This window comes from Hyla sarda, chromosome 2, assembly GCF_029499605.1.
Source record: "Hyla sarda isolate aHylSar1 chromosome 2, aHylSar1.hap1, whole genome shotgun sequence".
In the NCBI taxonomy this organism is placed as follows: Eukaryota; Metazoa; Chordata; class Amphibia; order Anura; family Hylidae; genus Hyla; species Hyla sarda.
In genome coordinates, this window is record NC_079190.1 from 314,554,468 (window position 1) to 314,577,448 (window position 22,981).

The 22,981-nt window shown below is 46.0% G+C and overlaps 1 protein-coding gene across 6 annotated transcripts in view; it reads left to right on the forward strand.

Annotated features, from left to right (window-relative positions):
- Positions 1 to 22,981, forward strand: part of ELAPOR1 (endosome-lysosome associated apoptosis and autophagy regulator 1) — a 438,781-nt gene that overhangs the window by 410,193 nt on the left and 5,607 nt on the right. For 5 of the 6 annotated variants that reach the window (XM_056557717.1, XM_056557718.1, XM_056557719.1 and 2 more), the window contains one exon: positions 436 to 601. In XM_056557717.1, coding sequence (XP_056413692.1) covers positions 436 to 601 — 166 coding nt within the window. Of the gene's footprint in view, positions 1 to 435; positions 602 to 1,873; positions 3,384 to 22,981 lie in introns of those variants that run through there. The other variant, XM_056557720.1, reaches the window with a different exon arrangement.

The window sequence follows — 22,981 nt, forward strand, 5'->3', positions numbered from 1 at the left end:
TTGGTTGCTAAGGGCAACTCAGCAACTTTTCCTCTGTACAAGTGTTGCTGAATCTCCCCCATAGTGTATCATAACCTGGCACAATCTCAAAAATGGCTGGCGACATATATTTGCTTTGGATTGACAGAAACCCCATTCAATTCAATGACCTGAAGCAGCCCATGCTTTGCAGTTAAAGCCAAAACTGGCATACTCTCGTAAAATAATACCAATGTGACTCTGTTTGGGTCACTAAATTTATGGGGCCATTTCCAATCTGGGCACAGGTAAGACAGCAGACGATTTTGAAATTCTGCCAACGTATCTGTGCGTCTGAGGCACAAATCAATAGTGAACCCAGCCTAAACAGTGGTGGAAGCCATTATGCATAATATTCTCTTGCATCTGACATTTATAAATTGCACCTAATTGATTTCATATTTTCATGTTCCCCAGCTTAGAGTACAAATATTCACGACTGATGATGAATGGTCCATCCAAAGAGGGTGAACTTCCAGCAGCTGACAGCTGTGCTATTATGGAAGGAGAGGATGCAGAAGATGAGTTGTTATATAGCACCCGTCATTCCATATTACGCAAGTTTAGATTATTTTCTGAAAAGGTACTTTTTATATTTTTCTTTCTTTCAAACAATGAAAAATTGTTTTAGTCCAGGATTAGAAAAACCTGGCTGCTTTCTTTCAGGAAAAGATGTCACACCTGTCCAAACGTTGTGTGTGGTATTAAACCTCAGCCCTATTCACCTGTCCCCGCCGCTCCGGACCATCACCGCTGCCCAGGATGTCGCCGTCCATCGCTGTCGCCGCGTCCCCGGGGTGTCCCCGCCGCTGCGGCAAGGCCTCTGCTTCCCCGGCATCCGCGCTCTCCGTCGCTGCCATCACGCCGCTCCGCACGCCGCTCCGCACGCCGCTCCTATTGGATGACGGGACGGCGTGCGCAGCGACGTGATGACGTCGATGGAGAGCGCCGACGATGCAGGGGATCCCGAAGAGGACGCGCCGGAGCCCCGAGGACAGGTGAGTGACCATCACCGGAGCTCACGGGGCACTGTAAACGGCTATCCGGTGGCAGCTGAAGCAGTCTGCGCTGCCGGATAGCCATTTATGCGATGGCCCCGACATAAAAAAGCATTGTATGTTGATGCTGCCTTCAACATGCGATGGCCTCTGAGAGGCCATCGCATGTTGAAATTATCGTATGTCGGGGCCATCGTAGGTCGGGGGGTCACTGTACCAGACACAATCAGTGGTAGCAGGGTATATGGAAAAAGCATACACTTTTTTTTAGAACTCAAATCCGGGAAATCCCTAAAAGACAGCATCCACACAGAAAAGTATGAAGTACACATTATGGAATGAATTCATCATGACTTGCAGTTACATGTCATTCTAAAGTGAAAGAGCAATGGAGCAAGCTTCTTAATAAATGTGGTGTATCTTTTGCACTTTGAACTCTATGCACGATTCCTTGAAATCTTTAAATTAATGCCATTCTCAAATGTAAATTATGGTAAATCTGCTGAGCTGAGGGAGACCATATGTCTCCTAATATTTTTTTGCCAAGAGCAGTGTAAGAGCAAAAAAAATAAATAAATAATGTGGTCATACCAGTGTGTCTTACCTGGGATAGATCCAAAGCTACAGTTAGGAATAGAAGAGAGCTGCTGCGTACAGATATTAAATAAAGCAGAGGATTGTGACAGATCTGTATTTGTTATTACCACTTCTAGTGTGGAACACAGAGAAATCAAGAACATTGTTCTAAAATATTTGCCCATTCTGATCCAGGATCCCTATTTGGAAAACATTTTGAAGGGGATGTAACTAATGATAGATAACAGTGATCATGCTTATGTCTCCCATTAACCCTTTAGATGCCGTGATCGATAGCTAAGGGATCGAAATTAAGTTATCGGTGGAATAGAAGCACTCATCAGGCCACCGCAGAGTGATTTTTAATGGCAGTAGGAGGTCTTCCCCCTTACCTTTTTGTGCCGCAGATCATCACACATTTTTTTTACAGTTTGCAAACTGTACTAGCAGAACGTTGATACCACTGATCAGCACTGAACAGTGAAATAAATATAATGATTCCTTATACAGGTATTAGCTGATAACCACCGGGACCTGGCAAATGACGGACATCACTGATCGCGGTGATGTTTGTCATTAACCCTTTAGACTCCGCAATCAATTTTGCGTTTAAAATGTTATTAAATTACTCCGGCTGCTTAGCGGAGCTGATTGGGACCACCGCAGGGAAAACCAGATCAGCTGAGAGGATGGCGGGAGGGCCTCCTCACTATTCCGATCGGTTCTCCAAAGCTTCAGTCAGCCATGGCAGCCTGGAGCAATGGAGCACCAATAACACTGATCAATGTTATGCTATGGCATAGCATTGAAAAGTATATGCAATCAGAAGATTACATGTAATGGTCCCCTATGGGAACTAAAAAATAGTTTTAAAAAAATGGTTTATAAAAAGTTAATAAAAGTTAATTTAATCCTTCCCTAATAAGTTTAAAACATCCCCCTTTTCCCATAAAAAAATATATGTAAACAAAAAGAAATATAAACATATGTGGTATCGCTGCGTGCATACATTTTGTCCGAACAATAAAAATACAATGATAATTAAAACTAAACTAGAGAAACAGAAACACGGCCGCACATCCACAATTTGTATTTTGATCAGCTTTCTTCTCAATGTAAAAGAATAACAGGTTGTTAGTATACATTTTCATTAAAAAAATTACAAGCCCACTCCCACGTCAAGGCCACCTACTCAGAGTAGGTCCTTAACTGGCATAGCGTCCGGCGGCAACTACTGTCTCCGCAACACCAAGCCCATAAGGGGAATAACCCAGTGGCCAGGCAGACCCTCAGCTGCCTGACCAAGTCCCCCCCCCCCGGATCCGGCCCACACCAACCTACAGACAAAGCATCACAGTAACAATAGCTGCCACAGAGTACCACACCAGTGTGGCCTTGACGTGGCGAGTGGTCTTGTACTTTTTGATCAAAATGTGTACTAACAACCTGTTAGTTTTTGAAATTATGCAGATAAGCAAGTAGATGAAAATACAAATTGTTGATATGCGACTGTTTGTTTCTCTATAATGCTAATACGTATACGTGTATGCGTATACGTAAAAATATCAAAAGTCCAAAATTGTGTATTTTTGGTAACTTTGTATACCCTAAACAAATTTTTAAAAAAAGCAATCAAAAAGTCCTGTCAAAACAAAATTGGTACCAATAAAAACTAAAGCTCACGGCGCAAAAAAGAGTCCTCACACATCCCCGTATATGGAAAAATAAACAAGTTATAGTGGTCAGAATAGGACAGTTTTAAACTTACAAATTTTCATTCAAAAAGTTATAATTTTTTTTAAAGAAGTAAAACAAAATAAGACCTATATAATTTGGGTATCATTGTAATTGTATTGACCTAAAGAATAAAGATAAGGGTCCTTATTTACTGAGAGTGGGGTGTAGGTTTCTTTGTGGCTTTTAATTCCCTACAATTTATTTTCCATCTGTCTGGTTTTCCTAAGCTGAAATCCATTTTATGTGGAAACCTTAGTAAATATGTTAAGTTTTTGTGAAAATGTCGGGAACACGCCTCTTTTCAGAGACCACGCCCCCTTTTTCAGTTTTATTTTATTTATTCTGGCGCAAATTCTGGCACAGAATCTGGCGCAGACAGAATTTCTGGCACAATGCGAAAGAATCTGACGCATAACCAGACAAAACATGTCGGGTTTGCAATAGTAAATGAGGGCCAAGGTGTCATTTTTACCAAAAAGTGCACTGGGTTTAAGTGGAAGCACCCAAAAGCTACAAAATGGCATTTTACTTTTTCAGTTTTGCCCCACAAATAATTTTTAAGGGATGTTTTGCCATAGATATTTTGGTAAAATTATTGATGTCATTAGAAAGTAAAATTGGTGGGGCAAAAAAGGCAGGGGTGGTTTATCATGATAGGGGCTATGAACTGGGAGGATTATAAAATTAGAGGGGTTAATAGGAATTGCACAAACGGCGTAGCCCTATGGGCTACTCTGTTTACGTAACTCTTGGTAACTCTGGGAGTTATGGGACAGCAATGTTAGAATAACTCCCATTAAAAACAAAGTGAGTTACTACAGCGATTAAACCCCGCCCCCTTCTCCCAGCCGTATACGGGAACCGTAGTTAACAAAACGTGGTGTGAACCCAGCCTTAGAGACATGCTGCATTAGTGTCCTTTCCTATGTAATACAACATTTCTCTAATATAAAGTGTCCTTCTTGACATGATGTATTACATAGGGGGGCACTGTATATTAGAGAAATGTGTTATATAGGAGATGGCACTGGTGGAACGTGTGTGTGTGTGTGTGTGTGTGTGTGTGTGTGTGTGGGGGACAGGCCTTGGGGAACAGTGGCCTTGGGTATGAGTGGGGTCCAGGAGGAACATGTAGTGTGTGATCGCACGGGAAGAATATGTATTATGTGTGACGGCACTGGAGGAACATTTATAGTGTGACTGCACTGGAGGAACAGGTGTGAGTGGGGGACGGCAAACAGGGCCGCCATCAGGGGGGTACAGCCAGTACTCCAGTAAGGGGCACCGTCTCCCAGGGGGGCCCGGGCCCCTGCTGCAGCCCCCTGCAGCAGCCCCAGCACAGAATACTGCTGTTTAAGCAGCAGCCTCCTGCTTTCACTGGCAGTTGTAAAATACTTCCTGCCATCTGTCCTCTCCTCCCTGGATAAGGCTCTTACAGAGGACAGCAGCACAATGGAGCGATAACTGCCGAACATCGGGCTGTGTATGGGAGGCAGAGGACCTTTGGTGATGTCATTACCATGTGATCAGTCCCATGGGTGGGAGGAGCCTGACTACTATGCGATGGAGGCCCAGGAAGAAGTTCCTGTATAGGGGAATGTGTATCATGTGAAGGTAACCTATACTACATACTCACACACAAATTACTATGTCTGTGTTTCCCAAACAGTGTGCCTCCAGCTGTTACAAAACTACAACTCCCAGTATGCCCAGAAAGCCAACGGCTGTCTGGGCATGCTGGGAGTTGTAGTTTTGCAACAGCTGGAGATGCATTGTTTGGAAAACACTGCACTATATAATTCCCACACACTGCATTTAACACTCCCACCACATTTATTGATTTAAGAATCAAAAAAATAAATGTCCAAACTATTCCAATATAACGTTAATTATCCCACACTGTCAATGGCATAATTGTTAATAAATACCAAAGTCCACAATTGCTAATTTTTAGTAATTTCATATACCATAAAAAATAAATAAAAAGCGATTGAAAAGTCGCATCAAAACAAAAATATTACCAGTAAAAACTACAGATCAAAGCGCAAAAGATGAGCCCTCACTTATCCCAGTATATGGAAAAATGCTAAAGTTATAGGGGTCAGAAGAGGATGATTTTAAGTACCGTATTTATCGGCGTAAACACTTTTAAAACTTAAATTTAAGGCAAAAAGTCTGCCTGGGTGTTAAACGCCGATAAGTCTTCTGGTCACTGATTTAAAGCGGCCGCAGCAGCGGCTGCTTGTTCAGTATTAACAGCACGGCCGCGGCCAGTTTAAGTAAGTGACCAGCGGCATCTCCTCCCCGCTCTGTCACTTGTTTTCTCCAGCACGATCCACAGGTACTGGTGTGGTGGATAGTGCGGGAGATGCTGAGCCCTACCTTTTCCGGATCTGCCCTACCTTTTAATCAGCATCTCCCGCACTATCCACCACACCAGTACCTGTGGATAGTGAGGGAGAAAACAAGTGAGTTTCACTTTTCATTCCCCCTTTTCCCTCCCTCCCCCCTCCCTCATCATTCCCCCTTTTGCCTGCTTTTTATAGATTTGTTTATTTTCCTTACCTGTCTGCGCTTCGGCAGGTCAGGTCAGGCGGGGGGGGGGGGGTTTCTAGCGGGCTGCGGTCAGTGAAGCTGATGAGTGACATCCTCTGCCGGCTCCTCTGCGCGCCATCACGGATCTCACTTTTCATTTCCTGTAGTCGCCGCCGAAAAGTGAGATCCGTGATGGCGCGCAGAAAAGCCGGCAAGTCACTCATCAGCTTCACTGACCGCAGCCCGCAAGACCCCCCCCCCCCCCGCCTGACCTGACCTGCCGAAGTGCAGACAGGTAAGGAAGGGGGAAGAGTGGTCTTCAACCTGCGGACCTCCAGATATTGCAAAACTACAACTCCCAGCATGCCCAGACAGCAGTTGGCTGTCCGGGCATGCTGGGAGTTGTAGTTTTGCAACATCTGGAGGTCCGCTGGTTGAAGACCACTGGGGGGATGATGCAAGGGGGGGGGCTGATGGGGGGATGAGACAGGGAGAAATGATGAGGGGGGGGGGATGAGACAGAGTGGGGGATGATGAGGGGGAAATGATGGGGACATGATGGGGACATGATGAGACAGGGTGTGGGGGATAATGATAGGGGACATGATGAGATAGGGGGAAATGATGGGGACATGATGAGACAGGGTGTGGGGGATAATGATGAGGGACATGATGAGACAGGGGAAAATGATGGGGGGCATGATGAGACAGGGTGGGGGGCATGATGAGACAGGGTGGGGGGCATGATGAGGGGGGAATGATGGGGGGACATGATGAGACAGGGTGGGGGATGATAAGGGGGGAATGATGGGGGGACATGATGAGACAGGGTGGGGGATGATGAGACAGGGGGAATGATGGGGGACATGATGAGCTAGGGTGGGGGGGATAATGGCGGGGGACATGATGAGACAGGGTGGGGGATGATGAGATGGGGAAATGATGGTGGGGGAGGCACTAAAAGCTTAATGTCAGTATGTCTAGTGGTGGTCTATGACAGGGGGAAATGATGAGACATGGGGGGATGATGAGACATGGGTGGCGATGAGAGGTGTAAATATGGCACAGGGACTGATAAAAGGGAAGGAATGATGTGGCACTGGAGGGGACAGGACCAAACAGAGGTGCAGAAGAAAACGAAGTTAGGGGGGGGGGGGGGGGTGATGTGGCATTTAGTCCAAGTCATTTATTTTACATTTTATTTTTTTAACTTCAATTTCCCTGTTAAAATGGGGGTGCGTGTTATACGCCGATAAATACGGTTTACTACTTTTTGTATAAACGGAAGCCCCCAAAAGTTGCAAAATGGCATTTTTTTTTTTTACTGTGTATTTCATGGTAGCATGATTGATGCCATTACAAAGTAAAATTGGTGGCACAAAAAGTAACAAGCCAATATAGGTCTGAAAGTTGAAAATTAAAAGTATTATGGCTCTAATACACAAGTGGTATAAATATCATGGTCGTAGCTGTCACAATCATGACTTAGCCCCCTGTGACCGGCCACCACTGCTACCACAATACCTGGCTGATCTGCCGACGACTGTAACTGTAAGGGTAAAACTCCAAAACAAATTTCCTACACAAAACAAAAAAAGTGTCCACATATCGCTAAAAGTTCATTTTGTTAACACGAACCAAATTAAAAACATGTATATGAGGCATCAGGAGAAAACCACAAGTAAGCACAGAGGCCACAACACACATGAAATTCAGAGATAATGGGGGAGATTTATCAAATCCTGTGCAGAGGGAAAGTGGAGCAGTTGCCCATAGCAACCAGATTGTTCCTTTTATTTTATTTATTTTTTTTTTTTAAGGCATCTGAAAAATTAAAGAAGCGATCTACAACTGCTCCACTTTCCCTCTGCACAGGATCTGATAATTCTTCCCCATTATCTCTGAATAAAGTGGCAGGGGGGGATCAGTCAGGGGGAATAAAGTGGCGGGGGGGATCAGTCGGGGGGAATAAAGTGGCTGGGGGGATCGGGGGGGGGATAAAGTGGCTGGGGGGATCGGGGGGGGGGATAAAGTGGCTGGGGGGATCGGGGGGGGGATAAAGCGGCAGGGGGATCAGAGGGGGGGGGGAATAAAGTGACAGGGGGGATCAGACGGGGGATAAAGTGACAGGGGGGATCAGAGGGGGGGATAAAGGGGCAGGGGGTGGGATCAGAGGGGGGGAATAAAGTGGCATGGGGAGGATCAGGGGGGGGTGGCAAATGATAGCACAGTGGGGAGTGGTTGAAATGGCACAGGAGGTTGATCAAGGGGGAGAATGCAAGGGGGTAGCAGCCCAATTTTTAATGCTGATACTGGTATCATGTTATACGTCGTAGGACGCGCAACCTGATATGAGCAATTGGCGGTACTGTGAGGGGTGTCCAGGGGCCCAGGCCTGAGCTGTGTAAGGGGCCCCAAAATTTCTGATGGCAGCCCTGACGGCAAATGAAAAAATGTAAAAAAAAAAAAAAAAAAAAAAAATGTATCATGTACAGGACCCCCCTGTGGCCAGGTTACAACCTCTTTGAGTAAACCATGCCCAGACCTGTTTTTGTGTAATGGATTTCATTCCACCATACATTTTGCAATGTAAAAAATTCTTAAAATAGACCTCTTTTCTGTGCAATTGGTGGTCTTCTTAAAGATATTTCACTGTATTATCAAAAAGGTTTTCTGACTTTTATACCACGTCATTGCCATAGGCCAGGGGTAGGCAACTTTTTGGTAGTAATAAACAATTGAATCCTCTGGGACACTTCCTATATTCATTCTTTAACTTCATATTAGTGTTGTTATAGCCCCTAAGCCTAGAAAAGAGTACGGTACTCTGTACTCTACCTGTAAACATTGTATACCAGAAAAAACTGTAGAGCTTACAATTAACTTAATGAATAAAATCAAATTTTATTATATCCTCATGTTTAAAATAAAAACGTAGAGCTTTCTAGACAGGATCTACCAACATGTACAAAAGTGGAGCTTAGGGTACAATATTATTACATCATAAGGCATCTTATCATACGTACATCTTAACTATATCCAAAGGAATATGATATCTAACACATCACTGTGGTGTGCATTTGTAATTCCTGACTACTAGTGCTTCCTGGTATAATGGAAGCCACTACTTCCGGAACGCTATACATACTTCCGTGCTCTTGTATGTCACATGACTCGACGTGCGCTCCACAGGCAGCCGGAGGATCTCGCAATGCATCCCGGCTTCTCCACGCTACTGCGCCTGTCACAGCTTTCTCATGGCCGGGCATGCGCACAGCGCTTCTTGACATCAGAGCGCATTGCGCTCCCGCTAAGCCCTGCGAGTGCGCGCACAGTGACAAGAAGTGCATTGTTTAAGCAATAACAATGGCTGATGTGAGATATCATATTGTTTGTGGGGAATTGCATATACAAAGTACAAATACCAATAAGCATTATTTAACCCCTTAAGGACTGAGCCCTTTTTCACCTTAAGGACTCGGCCATTTTTTGCACATCTGACCACTGTCACTTTAAACATTAATAACTCTGGAATGCTTTTAGTTATCATTCTGATTCCGAGATTGTTTTTTCGTGACATATTCTACTTTAACGTAGTGGTAACATTTTTTGGTAACTTGCATCCTTTCTTGGTGAAAAATCCCAAAATTTGATGAAAAATTTGAAAATTTTGCATTTTTCTAACTTTGAAGCTCTCTGCTTGTAAGGAAAATGGATATTCCAAATAATTTTTTTTTTATTCACATATACAATATGTCTACTTTATGTTTGCAACATAAAATTGATGAGTTTTTACTTTTGGAAGACACCAGAGGGCTTCAAAGTTCCGCAGCAATTTTCTAATTTTTCACAAAATTTTGAAACTCGCTTTTTTTCAGGGACCAGTTCAGGTTTGAAGTGGATTTGAAGGGTCTTCATATTAGAAATACCCCATAAATGACCCCATTATAAAAACTGCACCCCCGAAAGTATTCAAAATGACATTCAGTAAGCGTTTTAACCCTTTACGGGTTTCACAGGAATAGCAGCAAAGTGAAGGAGAAAATTCACAATCTTCATTTTTTACACTTGCATGTTCTTGTAGACCCAATTTTTGAATTTTTGCAAAGGGTAAAAAGGAGAAAATTTTTACTTGTATTTGAAACCCAATTTTTCTCGAGTAAGCACATACCTCATATGTCTATGTTAATTGTTCGGCGGGCGCAGTAGAGGGCTCAGAAGGGAAGGAGCGTCAAATGGTTTTTGGGGGGCATGTCACCTTTAGGAAGCCCCTATGGTGCCAGAACAGCAAAAACCCCCACATGGCATACCATTTTGGAAACTAGACCCCTCGGGGAACGTAACAAGGGGTAATGTGAACCTTAATACCCCACAGGTGATTCACGACTTTTGCATATGTAAAAAAAAAAAAAAATTTTTTTACCTAAAATGCTTGGTTTCCCTAAAGTTTTACATTTTTAAAAAGGATAATAGCAGAAAATACCCCTCAAAATTTGAAGCCCAATTTCTCCCGATTCAGAAAACACCCCATATGGGGGTGAAAAGTGCTCTGCTGGCGCACTACAGGTCTCAGAAGAGAAGGAGTCACATTTGGCTTTTTTGAAGGAAATTTTGCTCTGGGGGCATGCCGCATTTAGGAAGCCCCTATGGTGCCAGGACAGCAAAAAAAACCACATGGCATACCATTTTGGAAACTAGACCCCCCAGGGAACGTAACAAGGGGTAAAGTGAACCTTAATACCCTACAGGTGTTTCACGACTTTTGCATATGTAAAAAAAAATAAAAAAATGTACCTAAAATGCTTGGTTTCCCAAAAAATTTACATTTATACAAAGGGTTAAAGCAGAAAATACCCCCCAAAATTTGAAGCCCAATTTCTCCCGATTCAGAAAACACCCCATATGGGGGTGAGAAGTGCTCTGCTGGCGCACTACAGGTCTCAGAAGAGAAGGAGTCACATTTGGCTTTTTGAAAGCAAATTTTGCTCTGGGGGCATGCCGCATTTAGGAAGCCCCTATGGTGCCAGGACCGCAAAAAAAGCCCACATGGCATACCATTTTGGAAACTAGAGCCCTCGGGGAATGTAACAAGGGGTTAAGTGAACCTTAATACCCCACAGGCGTTTCACGACTTTTGCATATGTAAAAAAAATTAAAAATTTTTACCTAAAATCCTTCTTTTCCAAAAAACTTTACATTTTTAAAAAGGGTAAAAGCAGAAAATACCCCCCAAAATTTGAAGCCCAATTTCTCCCGAGTACGGCGATACCCCATATGTGACCCTTAACTGTTGCCTTGAAATACGACAGGGCTCCAAAGTGAGAGCGCCATGCGCATTTGAGGCCTAAATTAGGGACTTGCATAGGGGTGGACATAGGGGTATTCTACGCCAGTGATTCCCAAACAGGGTGCCTCCAGCTGTTGCAAAACTCCCAGCATGCCTGGACAGTCAACGGCTGTCCAACAATACTGGGAGTTGTTGTTTTGCAACAGCTGGAGGCTCCGTTTTGGAAACAGTGGCGTACCAGACGCTTTAATTTTTATTGGGGAGGGGAGGGGGGTTGTGTAGGGGTATGTGTATATGTAGTGTTTTTTTTACTTTTTATTTAATTTTTTGTGGTAGTGTAGTGTTTTTAGGGTACAGTGGCACGGGCGGAGGGTTCGCAGTAGTTTCTCGCTGGCAGTTTGAGCTGTTGCAGAAAATTTGCTGCAGCTCAAACTTGCAGCCCGATACTTACTGTAAGCCTCCGCCCATGTGAGTGTACCCTGTACATTCACATTGGGGGGGACATCCAGCTGTTGCAAAACTACAACTCCCAGCATGCGCTGACAGACTGTACATGCTGAGAGTTTTAGTTTTGCAACAGCTGTAGGCACACTGGTTATGTATCACGGAATTTGTGACCTTACTCAGTGTTTCAAAACTAGTGTGCCTCCAGCTGTTGCAAAACTACAACTCCCAGCATGTACGGTGCATGGTGTAAGGTGACTGCTGGGAGTTGTAGTTTGCAACAGCTGGAGGCACACCGGTCGTGAAACACTGAGTTAGGTAAAAAAAAAACTAAGTTTCACAACCAGTGTGCCTTCAGCTGTTGCAAAACTACAACTCTCAGCAGTCACCGACAGCCAACGGGCATGCTGGGAGTTGTAGTTATGCAACCAGCAGATGCACCACTACAACTCCCAGCATGCACTTTAGCTGTTTGTGCAAGCTGGGAGTTGTAGTTATACAACAGCTGAAGGTACACTTTTCCATAGAAAGAATGTGCCTCCAGCTGTTGCAAAACCATAAGTCCCAGCATGCCCATAAGGGAATGCTGGGAGTTGTGGTGGTCTGCCTCCTGCTGTTGCATAACTACAGCTCCCAGCATGCCCTTTTTGCATGCTGGGAGCTGTTGCTAAGCAACAGCAGGAGGCTGTAACTCACCTCCTGCTGCTGCTTCATCACAGGACTGTCCCTCGCCGCCGCCGTCGCTCCTGGGGCCCCGATCCCAACATTGACGCCGGGGATCGGGGTCCCCAGCACCCGGGGTCGTCTTCCCGCACCCGCTCACGCCCTCCGGAAGAGGGGCGGAGCGGGTGCGGGAGTGACACCCGCAGCAGGCGCCCTGATTGGTCGGCTGGTAATCCGGCCGACGAATCAGGGCGATCGTGAGGTGGCACCAGTGCCACCTCATCCCTGCAGGCTCTGGCTGTTCGTGGCCGTCAGAGACGGCCCCGAACAGCCAGTAATTCCGGGTCACCGGGTCACTGGAGACCCGATTGACCCGGAATCGCCGCAGATCGCTGGACTGAATTGTCCAGCGATCTGCGGCGATCGCCGACATGGGGGGGCATAATGACCCCCCTGGGCGATATGCCGGGATGCCTGCTGAACGATTTCAGCAGGCATCCGGCTCCGGTCCCCAACCGGCTAGCGGTGGGGACCGGAATTCCCACGGGCGTATGGATACGCCCTGCGTCCTTAAGGACTCGGGATGCAGGGCGTATCCATACGCCCTGCGTCCTTAAGAGGTTAACAAAACATTGCATTATAGTTTTTAATGTAAATGGGGTCCTAGGTATTTTATAATAATAATGCACTGTCACTTTAATAATGCACTGTTTTGTTAAATAATGCTGAGATCGAGCAGACCAGAGCAGAGGATCACCGATAACACTGATCAGTGCACCTCCAGATGTTGCAAAAGTACAACTTCCAGCATGCCCGGACAGTCAAAGGTGGGCATGCCTGGAGTTGTAGTTTTGAAACTCCTAGAAGCAGCAGTGAAGATCACTTTACAGCGATCTTCACTGCTGCCTCTGATGCCTACGCTGCCTTCTCCACTTGCCTGCCGCCGCTGCCTCCTACACTTGTGCTTGCCGCTGGTCCCTGGTCCCTGGGGGGGGGGGGGCTTGCAGTATATGTCTCCTGCTGGTATGCACGAACTACCAGCATTACATGATGTTTATATAAGTCCTTCTGCGGGAAGGGGTTAAACATGATAATATAATAAAATTTGATTTTATCCATTAAGTTACGTGTAAGCTCTACAGTTTTTTTTGGTACACAACCTTTTTGTAGTGCTGTGCCCAAATTTTTTTGTAAGTCGCTTGGTGTGCCGGCAATATGGGTGTGGCTTTTTGTAGTTGTGGCTTGCTGTGGGTGGGGTTTTGGGGTGTGTGGCTTGTCACAAGGTGGGGTTTTTTCAGAATTGTTCCTGTAAGGACTGTAAGGACAGCAACCATTTTAACTCAGACCTGTATAATACAGACCCAAGAATCAGTCCTTAACACAATACAGACCCCAGAATCGGTCCCCACCACAATACAGACCCCAGAATCAGTCCCAACCATAATACAGACCCCAGAATCACCACCCACCATAATACTGACCCCAGAATCACCACCCACCATAATACAGACCCCCAGAATTACCACCCACCATAATACAGACTGAAGAATCACCACCCACCATAATACAGACCCCACAATCAGACCCCTCAATAATACAGACCCCAGTCATGTTGTGCAATAATATACATACAGTCACATTAACTGACTCACAATTTACATCTTTTACGATCGGCAGCATCCTCTTTCCTTCTGTTCTCCTTCTGACTCAAACCACCATGATGACTTCTTCCCGCCAAAACCCATCACTGCAGCATCTGCAGGACAAACATCTTTTTTTCTGCATTTTTCCAGTGCTCCCCCCAGAAGTACAGAATTCAATGGAGTTTATTCCATTCCAAACAGTGTTACAGAGCAGGCGACATTTCAGCGACCTGTTGCTTTTGTCAAGCATGAGAGTCGACGAAACGTAGCCTTCTCTGTATCTCTGTTTGGAATGGAATAAACTCCACTGAATTCTGCACTTTATACTTTGGTGTGCTTCGATTTTCCTTGGATATAAGTAGGTAGGTAGCTATGCAGGTAGATAAGTTCATAGGTAGGTAGCACGGTAGGTAAATGGGTAGCTATATATGTATGTAGGTAGGTACTTAGGTTGCTATGTTGGTATGTAGCTATGTAGGTAGGTAGCCAGGTGGGTATGTAACCAGGAAATGAATAAGGTAGGTTACAAGGCAGGTAACTGTGTAGGTAGCCAGGTAGGGAAGTAGCCAGTGCTCCTTCACATCCAAATCACCATCCCCCTCCCTGTCACCTGCACCCCCTCCTCCCATCACCTGCACCCCCTCCTCCCGTCACCTGCACCCCCTCCTCCCGTCACCTGCACCCCCTCCTCCCGTAACCTGCACCCCTCCCCCCATCACCTGCATCCCTGTCACCAGCACCCCTCGTCACTTGCACCACCCATCACTTGCACCACCACCCCCATCACTTGCACTCCCCCCTCATCATCACTTGCACTCCCCCCCCATCATCACTTGCACTCCCCCCCCCATCATCACTTGAACTCCCCCCCCATCATCACTTGCACTCCCCCCCATCATCACTTGCACTCCCCCCATCATCACTTGCACTCCCCCCCTCATCATCACTTGCACTCCCCCCCCCTCATCATCACTTGCACTCCCCCCCTCATCATCATTTGCACTCCCCCCCCTCATCATCATCACTTGCACTTCCCCCCTCATCATCATCACTTGCACTTCCCCCCTCATCATCATCACTTGCACTCCCCCCCTCATTATCATCACTTGCACTCCCCCCCTCATTATCATCACTTGCACTCCCCCCCTCATCATCATCACTTGCACTCCCCCACCCCCATCATCATCACTTGTACTTCCCCCCACCCCCCATCATCATCACTTGTACTTCCCCCCCACCCCCCCTCATCATCATCACTTGCACTACCCCCACCTCCGCTCATCATCAATCATCACTTGCACTCCCTCCCCCCCTCATCATCATCAACATAATTGGATGAACAGGCCGATAACACACTGTGTAGTAGGACTAGTGTTCATTCGATGCATGAGCAAATGCTCCTTCATCAGCTCATTGCTTATTTTTGTCAGGTTAAAAAAAAACACTGTTTGTCAACCGTACATCGGCCGGTGCTCCAGTGTCTTCGCTACTAACTGGGTGCAAAGCTATAAAGTGCAGTGTATCCTATACATAATGTTAAAAAGAAAAGATTAGCTTGTGTAATGTCCCAGTACAAGACATGGTCCTGCACTATACCAAGGCCTTGTCAGTTTGAGTCCCTCAGTGACCTGGGGGCTCTTCTGCAGGGTCTCCCCTGCTATTTCTATAATGTTGTTTATCTTACTTAATGTTTAGATAGGATCCTAATGTATAGATAGAGCAGAGGACCTGTGAGATGCTGTGAGTTGTCTCAAGGACATGGAAGTCTGTCACATGTTATGCAGTCACATGATTTGTTGTCATATGTTCTCCCAGAGAGTACCAGCTTAACCTATGACCCGCAGCTTGACCAATGGACCTTAGAACAGCCCTCCACTATATAAAGGGGCGTCCATTACAATTCACTCTCTTATGATCTTTGCTGAGGAACAGTTAACACCAGAGATCTCAGTGCAAGTGACCAGCCACCTGGAAGGCCACAAAGCTACAGTCATTCCAGTAAGTCAAAAGTCTATGTCTGCTGTCACTACAAGTAGTCAAGTCCAGCTTATAGTCAAGTCAAATTTCAAGTCAAGTCTATTACAAGTATTATTGGGCCCAGCAAACTGCGAGGTCTTCTGAGTTCCTGGTCACCTCTCTGGGAATCTGGCCTAGCTGTGAAGATAATTCCATCTGTCTTGAACTCAGTAAAGCCTCCGTTAAACCATAACTGGTTGCGGACTCTCCTTTCACTACTAGCCATTGGTATAGCGGAGATACCGTTCATGCGGTTCCGGTACCAAAAACCACTCTGGCGTCCACCACACTTGCACTCACCATTACTGTAGCTTACATATCACGATAATTCTGTGCAACAGGGAGGTATAATTCCGTGCCCCGCATTGCCCAGACCTCCCTGCTGCACAGAATTATCGTGATATGAAAGCTACAGTAACGGTGAGTGCAAGCTAGTCTTTTCTTTTTAACATTGTCAGAGGATTGACACACCCTAAAAGACAGTCTATGCCCCTCTAATCAATGTCGGCAAAACTTCTGCTAACTGGGCCGCAATTTTTTTTTGCATAAATCTTAATGTCCCAGTTCAGAAGAGAAATGGGACTAAAATTCTGCGGTACATCTAGCTCTTTACCCAGTTTGGAGAGAGTGACTATTAAGTCCTGTTTTTCTGTCCATTAAGAGCCAGAGTCTATTGCTGAGGTAAAGAATTGCTTCATAGGGGGTATGAGAACAGAGGCAAACTTCTTAAAGTATTCATTAGTGAGGCCATCTGTTCCTGGGCATTTGTCAGATGGAAGGGATTGGATTTTTTTTTCCACCTCCAGAGATATGAGAGGGGAATTTAATAAAGATAACTGAGTATCCGATAAAACTGGCAGGCTTACTGAAGAGAGGAACTTATTTATGTCCAAGTCCAAGGTCGGATGTGGCGTATTTGCATCCTCTTTCAAATTGTAGAGGGACTAAATCTATTTGCAATACTTCTGGGGTCTGTTAAAGAGTACCTGTCACCAAATAAAACTTTTAATATTGTGTTCATTGTGTAATTAGCAGAAACTTTCCCATCCACTTGCTTTTAAAATTATCAGCATAAATATTTTTAAAATGTGTGGTGAGCCACGGGGTATGAGGTGAGGTGTAAGGGGCAGATGGTGTTGCCCAGGGGGTAGATTGTATTAACCCATTCATGTTCATGACACCAAGGCGTGGTTTGCCTATGCAGCCACCTGAAGGTAGTACTGCTAGTCCTAGGCTAGGCAGGGGCAAATAATAGTCCAAGGCCAGGTTAAGGTTATCAGTAGCTTTTACTAAGGTAGACAGATGGTACAGTCTATACAGTTCAGCCAAGATCCCAAAGAGGTGACTAGTAACATGGGGGACCTTGCAGCTTGCTAGGGCTTGCAGTGACTTGACAGACTATAGGTGCAGGCCATGCTGACTACAATTTACTTGACTTGACTGAAGATGATGACAGATGATAAAGACGACTTGACTTACTGACTTGTGGCTGCAGCTTCGGTTGAGGCCTCCAGATGTGCTGGATACTGACCCTGAGACGTGTGGACTGGACTTAACCTCAGCAGGAAAGAATCACAAGAGAGAGATTGCAGTTCTTCCCTATCTTATAAAGGGGGGCTGTGCAAGGAGCCCATAGGCTATCTGCGGGTCACCTGGTGCTCTCTGGGTAACAAACATATGACTTAAACGTATGACTTAAACATGTGACAAACATTATCATGTGACTAACAATCTTGTGACCAACGTCAAAGGTCCTTTATACTTAATATACAACTTATTCACTTTATGGGGGAACACTGCTGGAGAGCCCTGAGGACGTACAGGGACTCAACCTGACAGGACTGTAGGAGCATATCCTGTACTGGGATACCACAAATGTAATAGAAAAAAACGGCCACTAGGTAGCTCTGTTCTGTTCCCTGCAGCAATTAATACAGTAAGTTTGGTCACCTCCCGGCCTGGCAGGAGACCAAACTCAGGAAGTTCTTCTGCACTGAGCTTGATTGACAGCTGCTCAGAGCCTCAATGAAAGATGCACAGAGCCTCACTGAAACATACACTGGAACAATGTGAGGGCGGAAGTAGTCCCCCAACAGGCTTCAGTGATGGGAAACGCCCACTTTCTCCTGCTGGGAGCAAGAAGAACGGTATGATACAGAGCTTTTTAAAGCTCTGAATTTATTTTATTTTTTTTAGTAGTGGGAGGGGTGTTAGGAGTAGTTAGGGAACATAGCCAGCCTGAGTTCATTTCAAAAAAGTTTATTTGGTGACAGGTACTCTTTGACTTTCCCGATTTGTTCCCATTTCAAAGGGGATTTTGGGTTTAGCCTATGCTTCAATTTAGACACTAAAAGTTTCCCTGCTCTAACTGAGCATGTATAATTAGTAGCTTTAAATTTTCACATCCATCTTTCATGATCCAATCTCCCTTGTTTTTTTTAAGCTATTATCTTTTTATTGTCAGATTTTATATATAACAAAGAGGTACAACAACATTACAATAGTCATGCGAGCCCCATACATAACAGTTAAGAGAATAGCTTCCACTTAGAAAAGCAAACAATGCAATGAGAATGGAGGCACAACAGAGAGGAGAAAACCAGGTATTATATATGATCACCTTGTTCAGGTGGAGCAGTCAGCATGGCTACCGCGTTAAACACATAAACAGTCTCTTTCTAAGTGTATTCCTCAGAGTCTTCAGTTGAACTCTATGGGTAGTACTCTGTTGGGACTTGTTCATGGATTTGATTTGATGATTTTTAACTAATTATTTAGTGATTTCAGCTTGCCTGGCTTTTTTTTTTTACTTTTAGAGCCTAATCTTATCAAAATTCCCCTTTAAACGCCTTACTGGCATTCCAAATCTAGGAAATATAAGTGGTGGTGCCAGCATGAACCTAGAAGTATTGGTTTGTCCTCCACAGATATGTCTGTGGGTTTTTATGGATCCGACCATTTGACTTGTTCTACTGTGGATGACAATGAATCAATCAACATTTCCCTATCCATCAAAAGGAAATTCAGTCTATAATAACTGTTATGAGCTGGCGAATAAATAGTAAAATCTTTCAGTGCTATGTTGGGTTTTCCATACATCATGTAAGTCAGCTTCACTTAGTAAGCTAAATAAGTCTTGGGAGCCTGAGTGGGAACCGGCTGTACAGTCCCATCCCTGATCAGATGAAATATCTGAGGATACAGAGTATTTTGCAATCTATGTGAATCTTGAAGAAACTGGTGTGTCATAACCTCTGACCACCACAAGGCTTTCTTATCCCCCATAAGAAAGCCTTGTGGTGGTCAGAGGTTATGACACACCAGTTTCTTCAAGATTCACATAGATTGCAAAATACTCTGTATCCTCAGATATTTCATCTGATCAGGGATGGGACTGTACAGCCGGTTCCCACTCAGGCTCCCAAGACTTATTTAGCTTACTAAGTGAAGCTGACTTACATGATGTATGGAAAACCCAACATAGCACTGAAAGATTTTACTATTTATTTAGCCCATTAACATTAAGAGAAACAAATTAGGGGTTATAGGTGCAAGCAACCGTCGTTGTAAAAAAGTTTCAAACAGGGTGATTTTACTAAAGGTATTGAAAGAGCTTTATTCATCATTCAGTTGTCATTACAAGTCCTACAATAAATTACAATCACACAAAGCATGACAGTACAATATAAAGCACAGGTTCCCTAAGCTATACACTGTACCTCATGCTACGCAAACACTCCGCTCCATCACTTGATATCGAAGAAACAAAGAGAAAAAAACTGCAACATATTACAGTCCGTGATTGGGGAGGGGTGTGGGATCAATGGGGGTAGGGGGGGAGGGCGGACCACAGGGTCAAAATACTGAGCAGACATATGGGGAGGTAGGGGAAGCAGAGGTGTGTTAATCCTTTTCTTCATCAACATCCGGACATTCCAAGATGGAATAGTTTCTAAGCCGGCTGTGAACCAGCCTGCGGCAGTCCTGGGCGGACATGTCCTCCCTGTTGTAGATGAGGCGATTCCTGGGCAGTCATAGCGTCCTTAAAACAGTTCATAAGGCGCCAGGCCTCCTGGATGGCCTCCATGTTGTGACCCCCAGGAAAAAGTCCATAAATCACCAAATGGTACGATAGGTTGTTCCTGGGTACCAAGTTTTTAAGTTCCAGTTCCAAGGCATTCAACAGACCCTGCACAATGGGGCACTGCCAATAGATGTGCATAGATGTTTCCTCCACATAGGGGCACCTTGGGCAGTACCTGGCTTTGCACAGGCATGCATGAATGATCTCAGAGAGAGTCCCCCATGAATGGTCATCCACGACAAGTCATTGTGCCCATTGGTTAACCTTGCAGAGGCTACATTGTCCCAAACAGTCTCTGCAGTGGCCTTAGGGAGCCCTAGAACAAGCTCCAGCAAGTACTAAGCTCTGATGAGCTTGTAAACAGTCTTAGGTTTCCACAAGTCGTGCTTGAGTCCCTCCAGTTGGTGTTCCCCTATGGAACGGACGATATCCCCATAGAACCAGGGAGTGTGCCAGTTGTAAGGGGTGGAGCTGACCTACTTGTCCCAGCCGATCCTCTTTCAGTAGGGCAGGAGAAACATGCGGGACATGGACCTGCCCGTGGAGCCTTTCTTTTCAACCAAAGTCCTCTGCACGCTGACACATGTAAAAGAAGCCCACAGCAGAGTGGGGGTATAGGAGACTCCCTTCCCACCTTTGCTCGGCTCCTTGTACATAACAAAAACAGTCCGTTTAACTCTGTCCATTTTGCCCTGATGAAGTGAAACACGGTCCAAGTGGGGGGGGGGGGCCATGCCTTAGTCATCCCTTCCCTCAACGACTGAGGCATTCTGCCCCCCACCACCATCTCCTCGTACACCTCCAAAAGGTCCGGACAGATTAGGTCCCCCAGCACTACATAGAGCTTGGCCGGGAGACCGTCACTGCCTGGGGTCCAGCCGGCTTAAAGGGTTTAGTGGCAGAGAGTAGCTCCCCCACCGTCAATACATCGGCATTGATGAGCCATATGGGCTCCCCCTTCCAGGAGTCATCTGCAACAAGAAGTTTGCCACAGACGAGCTCCTGGACGGAGTCGAGTGTAAAACTATCTCCCCTAACGAGGATGGCCACCCCTGCAGACCTGCTGTTGCCCCCACCAGACCAGTAGGAGGGTCCGTGGGACCACTGCCTGGCCAGATAGTTGTAGGACCTAGAAGAGGGCAAAGCAACATATACACATCACACTTCTGAGAATCTAAAAAGCTAAGCACAGTCTGACGTCTAATCCTATATCTAATACTCCTCACGTTAATGCTAAAGATGTTATTAGCCATGGGGGAATAAAAAGAAGGTTCCTGCAGACGATACTGGTTACCACTCTGGTTTGGCGGATCCTCTTCGCCGATGTCTTTCACCTTCTGTGGGTTCTCCAGACTTCTTTCCAAAAACTCGTCATAGACAGGGTTCTGTGGCATGTCAAACAGCTGGTGGACCTCTGTGTCAACGAACAGCTGCTCCACCGACTGTGCTAAGACCTGCTCCATCTCCTCCTACTCAGCATCTGAATGCAGAGGAGTCTCGCAGGCCTTGATGATCTTCTTTTTGTAGGACTCTACTTCTACATTGTCCTTTCCTTTCCTTTTTCTCTGCTTTGTACCTGGGGGAGGAAGCAAAGGATATTCCTCTAAAGACAGGGCACCAGCTTGAGCTGGAGGTAGGTTAGGTGCTGCTGGACCAGGAGAGAAAGGAGGCAGGGTGGGGCAGGGGGCGTGAGACAGCGGCCCTGAATTCAGGGGGGGATAGTGGAAAGCTGTCTCCTCGGTGGGAGAGGTCAGGGCAGAGGGGTCGGGGATAGGAGCGGCCGTGGAAGGGGTGGGAAGGTCCTGGGCAGGGGTGGGCTGGGTAGGGGCTGGGGTGGTGACGGCTTTCGCCTTCTTACCCTCCTTCTTAGCCAGTTTGTTCTTGGCCTTCTGTGCTCCTGGCTCCGGAGCTGGGGCTGGCTTCGGGGCTTTTGCTGCAACAAATGCCAATGTTCTTTTCGTCTGAGGGCAGTCTTTGTAGATATGGGCTGCTTGTCCACAGAGGTTGCACTTCTTGTTCTTTTGGCAGTCCTTGGGTGATTTTACTAAAGTCTCCTGACATAGAGACTCTCAGTTTCATCTCAGCAATATCAGCCTGGAGTGGAGTTAGCATGTGGGCCACATCTATAGTACATGTATAGACTGATAGAGAGCAAAAAGCATGTTTTTCAACGTTAGCGCTGTCACTGACTCGTCAGAAGTAGGGTGACTAGCCACCGCAAAGTTAGTGGTAGGACTCACTCCATCTACATAGGTTTCATCCGATTCCTCCTGCAGGCGCTGACGCAGTTTAGCTGGGCTGCCCGAAGTAGGAAAAGCAGGAGCTGAATGGGAGAGTCTGCCACTTGCACTGCTTATAGTATGCTGTTTGTGTACAGAGTCGTGAGGCAGGCTGCCAGGCTGTGTCCTGAGGAGTCGGACGGCATAGAAGAGCTTCTTCTGTGCCCATTAGGAGAGTGCTGTGGTTGCGCAGTGCTGGAGCAGGAATCGGAGGATTCAAGCAAGCTGGGGAGGAAAGACAGGCATCATCTTGGGAGTCTAGGTGTCCCACAGACCCATAGTAAGGCTGGGTTCACATCATGTTTTTTCCCATACGGGAGCGCATACGGCAGGGGGGAGCTAAAAACTTGCGCTCCCGTATCCTGCTGTATGCGGTCCCATATGTAATTAATTTCAATGAGCCGACCGGAGTTAACCGGTCGGCTCATTTTTCCCCGTATGCAGTTTTCTACCGTACCTAAAACTGGTAGAAGACCAGGACTACTCCCGGGCCATGCCAACTGAGGTTTGTGTCTGAGGAACCCACCGACTGTTGACAGGGGGTTTCAGATGTCACTTGTGATGAAGTGGATGACAGTATTAACCAATCGATGACGGCAGATGGGTTGCTGGTCGAGACACAACCACGAGCTGATACGAGGAGATCAGGCCTCTCGCCACGACTCCTGCTGCCACTCGCCCCTAGTCAGCATTGACCTCTG